Source organism: Merops nubicus, unplaced genomic scaffold, assembly GCF_000691845.1.
Source record: "Merops nubicus isolate BGI_N331 unplaced genomic scaffold, ASM69184v1 scaffold16808, whole genome shotgun sequence".
Taxonomy (NCBI): domain Eukaryota; kingdom Metazoa; phylum Chordata; class Aves; order Coraciiformes; family Meropidae; genus Merops; species Merops nubicus.
In genome coordinates, this window is record NW_008627890.1 from 1 (window position 1) to 8,177 (window position 8,177).

General features: G+C 38.5%; 1 protein-coding gene across 1 annotated transcript; it reads left to right on the forward strand.

Annotated features, from left to right (window-relative positions):
• Nucleotides 1–287: 287 nt before the first annotated feature.
• Nucleotides 288–7,476, forward strand: LOC103778884 ([Pyruvate dehydrogenase (acetyl-transferring)] kinase isozyme 4, mitochondrial-like; the record flags this gene model as incomplete). The annotated part of the gene is given in 11 exon segments (XM_008946500.1): nucleotides 288–326; nucleotides 328–477; nucleotides 1,382–1,453; nucleotides 2,004–2,188; nucleotides 2,623–2,712; nucleotides 3,236–3,313; nucleotides 4,251–4,327; nucleotides 5,032–5,130; nucleotides 5,405–5,515; nucleotides 6,186–6,299; nucleotides 7,333–7,476. Coding segments are annotated over 11 exon segments (1,159 nt in total), but the record flags the coding sequence as incomplete, so codon positions are not given.
• Nucleotides 7,477–8,177: the final 701 nt, after the last annotated feature.

Here is an 8,177-nt window from a genome sequence, read left to right on the forward strand (position 1 = left end):
TCGGCAGCGGCGAGGCCCGCGCCCCCCGGGCGGTGTCAGACGTCACTCTGAAGAAGCTGGTGTTTACCCGGGGCGGACGGAGCGCTGCTGCTAGCGGATTAGAAACAGCTCCCGTGCCTAAGTGGGGAACGGACGAGCGCTCCTCCCAGGAACGTGCTGCCTCTTGCTGTCGCTTAAACAACACTCGGCATAAACGTGCACGTACACTTGGGAGAACTGGCCACTAATAGCGCGGTGCTTGCAAAATAATGTAGTCCCGAAGTCTGTGGAAAGGCAGTAATTTGTAGTTGTATCTTGAAACCTAACCAACATTTTTATTTTGGATTTATTCCTAGGCTCAACTAATGGATGTGAGAGAACTTCTTTTGCATTTTTGCGGCAAGAACTTCCTGTGAGATTTGCAAACATACTGAGAGAAATTGATCTTCTTCCTGATAAATTATTAGGCACTCCGTCAGTACAACTAGTAAAAAGCTGGTAAGAACTACTTGAATTCAGCCTGTAGAATAACATAGCTTTGACAACTTGGTTGTTGTAGACTTTTTTGAAGAGTAGAGGATAACAAAATACACTAGAAATGTAGTTCCTTCAGCAAAGCTGAACTGCAGATTGTTGTGCACTGTCCTTTTCTAGCATATTGAAATTAAAATGAAAACTAACATGGTTATATTATTTTTAAAGAGTTGTTCAGGTTGGTTGTTTTTTAACTAACAGGAAAATGGGAAAGCAGACTCTACGCTTGTTTGGGTCTCTTGCTGATGGAGTTACTCAGAGTTACTGTTCCATTTTCATTCTTGGACTGTGCAGCAAGTGTTCGGAATTCAGTTAACATAATCTTTGCAGTTGACACAGTGGTTGAATCCAATTTAACCGTGCTTTACTGGCACAGTTGCAGCATTTGCAAGGGTGGCTGACATCAAGGGCCAGAAGTATTAGGCTCAGTTCTTAATCTAATAACAGTTGTGCCTTTGCAGCGTGCGTCAAGGCTGTCAGGTGCTGGCGCAAGAGGCTCAAGTACTTAGCTTGTGCCAAAGCTGATCAGATTTGGAAAAATGTTGCTTAGGAGGCTTCCTGGTCAGTATTGGCATTTGGATCTTTTGAAACACCTCTCCTAAAAATTGTAAGGGGATCCTGTGTACCTAAAGTAGGAGTTTAGGTGCCTTTCTGGGTGGCAGGCACAAGAAAAGACTTAAACTTCTAGGGGTCAGGAAGTCAAGAAGTGTTCATCTGTGATTCCATACTTGGGTGGAACTTTGAAGATAATTCAAACTTATAGCTAACTTTTTAGAAGTAATGATCTGAACAAGACAAAAGTATTTTTCCTGTTCCTAGACTAATAAACAAATGAATGGCATATATTTCTTATGTCCTTTTCCAATAGGTACATCCAAAGCCTAATGGAGCTGGTTGAATTCCATCAGAAAAGCCCAGATGACCAAAAAGTCTTATCTGAGTAAGCTTTTAAATTGTTTCTTAAAACTTTTGATCTTGTGTTCCACTCTGCACAACTGTATTCAGTTTAGAATGACAGCTGTCATGAGCTGCATTTTATAATCTAGTGTAATGTGCAAGCTGGTTTAAATCACTGATCACGTTTAGCCAGATTGCAAATAAGTATGACCTGGTGCAGCTCAGTTTCAAAGTCATACTCAACTGTCATGATAGAGAAATACCAACAAATTACAGGAATGTTGTCAGATTCCTGCTTCTTTCCAAGGTGTCAGCTTGGGGGTTTTTCCCTTCCTCATATTCTCCTCTGCTCAAACTATTACAAATGAGTAAAGAGGCTGTGAATTTGACATGGCTGATGGTTACACCTTTTATTTAAAAATATCAAACTCTTCTAGTTTAGGTCAGTGGGGAGTTACTTTTTTAAAGAATGAAAAAATAGACTGTGTTTTAATATTAAAGGGGTAAAACACTCACCTGTACTGCTGCTGGATAATGACGTTGTACAAAGCTTGCCTCCATGTTGTTCTAAAAAGATGGGTTTTTTTACCTAGCTTTATAGATACATTAATTAGAGTCCGAAACAGACATCATGATGTGGTTCCTACAATGGCACAAGGAGTAATTGAATACAAAGACACTTTTCAAGTAGATCCTGTCACCAATCAAAACATTCAGTACTTTCTGGATCGCTTTTACATGAGCCGTATTTCCACACGGATGCTTATGAACCAACACAGTAAGTAGAGATTTTTACCTGAGGAAATCTTCAACCTAATGAGAAACATGTCAATGTAAGCATTACTTAAAACTGTTGGGGGATGTGCCTCAGATGATTTTGTGTTGACACTGAAAAGTTAGAAGCTGAATGTTATGACTTATTCAAGTAATGGAATGGGCAAGCTTGTTTTCTAGACTACAGACTAATTGTTGTAAGTCTTAAGTGGAATATGTAGGGATTTCATTCTTTATGTCTGAACTACAGAACTTTTTTTCTGTTGAACTACAGAAAAGCCAACAGTTTGCTGGCGGTAGATAGCATTTTTAACTCAAAATGCATAAATGGTCAGTATTTTATGTTATTATGTGATGATCACACTGTGTTAGTTTAAATTTAAGCCTTTTTTATAATACAGTATTTGGGATTAAATACAGTATTTTCATTTCAAACAGCCCTTCTTTTTGATGATAAATCCGGCTCAGGGCACCCAAGGCATATTGGAAGTATTGATCCTTGCTGCGATGTTGTTGAAGTAGTGAATGGTATGTATTCTTAGACCCTTAACTTTTCTCTTCATGACCACTGTTGACCTGATTGCAAGCAATTTGGATAACCAACCTATGTGGTACAGGATGCTGACTGGTTTTTATTGGAAATCGCTGAAAGCAATCTATCAAAACACAAGATTTTATAGAACTGAATTTAAAATATAAAGTAGTAGTAAAAAATGTCTTGGGGATAAGGCCTAGCAAGTGACAGATGGCGTAGGAATTAAATTGTCTGTGGTGCTGAGATTAGTCTTACCTACTGATAGATAACAGACATGTCTGCTTGTGGAATTACCAAATTGTACTGCAGGTTTTCCCATGCTGCTGTAATTGCCTGCCTGTTCTTAGATTTCACTGCCCGCAGTGGACACGATGTTATCACTCATTTGAGACACAGGCTTAATCTGTAACACCTTAGCAGCTATTGCAGCTGAAAATCATGTTTTGCAATGCATTAGAATGAATTTCTACTGTTTGATAATATGCTTCACCTATTTTATTTAACTAAACATTTCAGATGCTTTTGAAAGTTCCAAGATGTTGTGTGACCAGTATTACTTAACATCGCCAGAACTGAAACTTACTGAAGTGAATGGTAAGATGAGAGTTTGTATATCTCCTATTGATAGCCAAACTGCTGCTTTTACTGAATCAAAAGGCTTCTATTTCTGTAGCCATCGTGGTGCATACCATGGTCTGTCTTGGGCTACTTCATCGTAATTTTCTGTTACAGACACCTCACTTAATTTACTGTGTTAGAACTCAAATGTCATTATATCTTAGAGAATTAAAACTAACCTATACTTAAACTAACATTATAAGTTTGAGAAGAAGTATAAGTAACATAAGTTTGAGAGGAGAAGACTTAGGGGGGATCTAATCAATGTGTATAAATATATGCGGGCTGGGTGTCAGAAAGGAAAGGGCAACCTCTTCTCACTTATGCCCTGAGATAGGACACAGGACAATGGACACAAGCTGGAGCACAGGAAGTTCCACCTCAACATGAGGAAGAACTTCATCACTGTAAGGGTTCCAGAGCCCTGGAACGGGCTCCCCAGGGAACAGGTTGTGGAATCTCCTTCCTTGGAGGCTTTTAAGACCTGTCTGGATGCGTTCCTGTGTGACCTGCCCTAGACGAGATGGTCCTGTTCTGGCAGGGGGGTTGGACTCGATCTCTGGAGGTCCCTTCCAACCCCTAACATTCTGTGATTCTGTGATAAGTTGGTAGAGAGGAGCTCTACCTCTGGAGGTGAGGAAGTGCAGCTACTGACTTGAGTGCTGGTTCTGTTTGAAGCTGCCTGCCTGTGTTTGATCTCAGGCAGTCTGTTTAACCTCTAAAATCCTTTTCTTATAAAAGGGAATTGATGCTTGATTTTTTTGTTTATTTCAAAAGAAACTCTTATTAAGCAAGTGGCAATTATAATCTGAGCACTTCTATGGGTGCATAATTCTGTTCATTTGGGAGAGAAAAAAATGAAACAAATTCTATCATCATTTTACAAATTGCTTGTATTTTTCCCTTCCTCCAGGAAAACTTCCAGGAGAGCCAATTAACATTGTATATGTTCCATCTCATCTTTTTCACATGCTTTTTGAGCTCTTTAAGGTATGTCAGTATAAACTGTCTCTTCCTTAGTAGTCTGAGTTGGAGCATCAATACATAAAATCTCTAGCTAGATCTAAAGGAAGTAAAGCTTTGCATAGGATATTGAAATTTCTAGAAGTTTCTTATTTGGAGAAATAGCTTTGGCAGTTTGGAAAGGAACGATTGCAGTTTTTGGGGGAGTATTCAGACACTTGTGTGGTGGCAAATGGGACAGTGTAAGGGAGAGAGATGGTGAAAGTGGAACATGGAGTTGTGACCACTGCTAGCCTTCTGCTTTTAAAGATTACATCTGTAGTGTGGGTTTGCCCTGGTGCCTTTTCTGCAGAGTGGGTGATGCATTTTGAAGTGAACAAGGCTGAACTAATGTGCTGCCAACATGGGGTGCCAAATTCTGGCAGCCTCTAGCATCTCTGCTCTTCTGTGGAAACCTGGTGACATAAGGGAGTTACGTTCTTTAACTTACTTTGACTTGAGTTATGTTGGGCAAGAACAGTCTCTCAGGCATAGAAGAGCCTTGGTCTTGACTAAGCCTATGCTTAGTCTCTTAGGTGCGATACCTCTTCTGTTACGCTAAACTGCCAAGTGTGTTCCATGGAAGTTAGGCACTGATGGGAACAGAGGGAACTGTGCTCAGCCTCTGAATAATGGGTATGATTGAAGGTGCATAGATCCAACACTGATAATGGTAATCTTTTTTTCCATAGAATTCAATGAGGGCAACTGTTGAATTCCAAGAAAACAGTCCTTCCCTTTCTCCAATTGAAGTGACAGTTGTTCTAGGACAAGAAGACCTGGCAATAAAGGTATTTTGTTGGTCTGCTACAATAGGGACTTAATGTAATCATTATATCTGTGTATGCTTCAGCAAATTCTGTTGAAGTTCTAGCCTCTGACAACGGATCAAAGATACTGTGCATGAGCATTCTGTTGATAGCCTCCATTTAGCACAATCATGTAGTTGAAAAATGCTGCAAAACAAATATTTGCATTTATAACTGTTGGAAAACTTTGTTCGAATAACAGCATTTTAAATACTGTTCTTGGTACATGATTGTAGTTTATTTTCTCTTGAATCAGATCTCAGACAGAGGAGGTGGTGTTCCAGTAAGCAAAATAGAGCGTCTGTTCAGCTACATGTATTCCACAGCACCAAGGCCAAGGATGGATGATGGTCGAAATACCCCACTTGTAAGATATTTTCAATACTCATGTTGCAAATAAGGTTGCTCTAAGTGTTGGACAGATTAGTAGGTTAATAACATAATAAAACACTATGTCCACCCTACTGCTTTATATATGAAAAGATTACTGAGCATCATAAATACAAATGAACACTTTCTGAAACAGATTTTTAATACCTAGCATAGTGCACAAAAATATGCTTTTTAAAGGTACAAAGACAAACATTCCAACCTGAATCTAACCCTGTCTTTCTTGCACTCCAGTGACATTCATTTACTTCATTTTTCACTCCCCCTAGTCATCAAGCTTAACACAAACTATGCCATCTTGATGCAAGCGAGCATAACTGGAATATGCTTAGACTACTGTTTAACTACCAGTAGCCAACTCCTTTTACTAATCAAGCTGTACTAGCAAAAAACAGGGGAGGGAAAATACAGAAATGTAATCTGTAAAAGTGGAGTGTGTATATAAATCTTCCCTCTTCCATGGGGATTTGTTTTGTTTATTTTCTTGTTATTTTTTTAATGGTCAGTTTCAATATTCTATATGAAACGAATTAGTTTGCTTCTACGAGGAGGCCACAGGGGACTTTGTAGCAATTTAAAATCTCTCAACACTGTCCAGCTATTAAGTCATACGAGCTAGTAAAAAAACTCTTGTACTTTAATTTTAGGCTGGCTTTGGGTATGGTTTGCCAATTTCTCGTCTGTATGCCAAGTACTTCCAAGGAGATCTGAATCTCTACTCCATATGTGGTTATGGAACAGATGCTATTATCTACTTGAAGGTATGTATTTTGATATGGTTAAATAAAAGGCCACTACCACTAATGCAGTGAAGTAACTGCTCCATATAATTTTAAGGTAAAAAAAATTATCTGTCCATGAGTAGAAAAGCTCGTTTTATTAAGAAATGACAGCAAGATTTGTAACGGGTATTTAGAATTAAAAAGGTCACCTGGTTTTAACTGGTCTACTTGAAAAACTACTAGAGCCTTGTAAGTTTATAGATTTTATTAAGTTCACTGGTTAATGGAATACAAAGTACTTGGAGAAAGTGAAGTAACAGAAAGGTGCGAGCAACAGATCAGTTTTCTTCAATGTTGCTTCTTTACTCCCAACAACCAGAAAGTCTGTGTGAACTAATCCTTAGAATCTAGAACTTGGTCCTATTTAACATCTGCCATATAGCCCATATATGAGATTCAGATACCAGTAATCGTGAACGCCTGGTGTACAACGTGTAAGTAACCTGGAAAAAAGGACTATGTATGCTTTTCAACTTCTTACCCTTATTCATAGGAAAAACTTGCCTTGAATTTCTTCTACTCTGCCAAAAGTACACCTCCAAACACACTGAAGCACAAACAAAGAAGCAGTACAAAAGGATGAGATGTTACATGTTACATTTCTATTTAACAATTTCCCAACAGAATATCGCATTTTTATTTTTTAGCTACAAAATATGGAAGCAGGAAAGGAATATCTTTTAAACTTCGTTTAGAATTTTGGAAATTAAATTTCTTTTCCATATCTTCCAGGACTTATATTTGAGAACAGATGACAGGGTCACTCTTAAGGCCTATAAAAATGCATAAATATGATGATTTGATGTTACTGCATTTGTTCTCCCAGATGATGCAAAGCAAATATAGATACTGAAGCACGTGAACTACTGCATGCATTGTAGAAACATTTGTGTAAATAATTTTGTTCTGTAGTGTCACTGGCTTAACACTTGAAACACACAGCATGATTTTTTGCAAAGTGGCATTATAGAGGGGTAGAAACTAAGTAACTTTTTTCCTTCCTGATTTTCAGGCCTTATCAACAGACTCAGTGGAGAAACTCCCAGTTTTTAACAAATCGGCTTCCAAGCATTACCAAGCTACCTCAGAGGCGGATGACTGGTGTGTCCCAAGTAAAGGCCCAAGGAATGTATCAAAGCAGAGTGCAGCTGTCTGAAGAGAAATTGGCATCCAGGCACTCAAAGGGATCAAGCTGGCTTCTCAAAAAAGACTATTGTTTGGAAGTATTCATCTGCCTCCAAACAAGTAAATTCTTCAGTTTCAGGACTGGCAGAAGAGAAAGGAGATGAAGATGCTATAGCCTAGGCTGTATGCACTGAACATGAAATTGTGCAGTGGACTTCAAGATGATGAAAATAGGAGCACATATGTCTTCAAAGAAGAGACTTGTCTAGAGAATAATCAGACTATATTTTCTTATGATCAAAGACCTAATGTGGTGGAGGTGTGCAATTTTTGAGTCCTGTTTAATTCTTGAATTCTGAATACTGATAAATGTCAGTTATGCTGGTGTATACTTTTCTTATAGAATAGTTATCAGCAGTTCATCTTTAACAGAACTTCTCAGGTAGATAACACCTGTACTTAAGAGCTGTATTGATAACATTTGAAAGAACCACTTAACATGGCAGTCTTGTAGTAAGATACAAATGGCTTCCAATACAGCCTTGACAGGAAGGGAGAGAGCCTTGGGAGGTAGGGAGAACGTGTTTAAAAAAACAAACAAATAAACCAAAACCAAAAACCCCCAAGGTATTCCAATAACTACTGTTATATAATACTTTGCTCTGAGTTAGTGTTAGTTTTTATGTTAAGCTGCTAATGGAAAACTAGCCAAATAAGACTCCTATGCAGAAG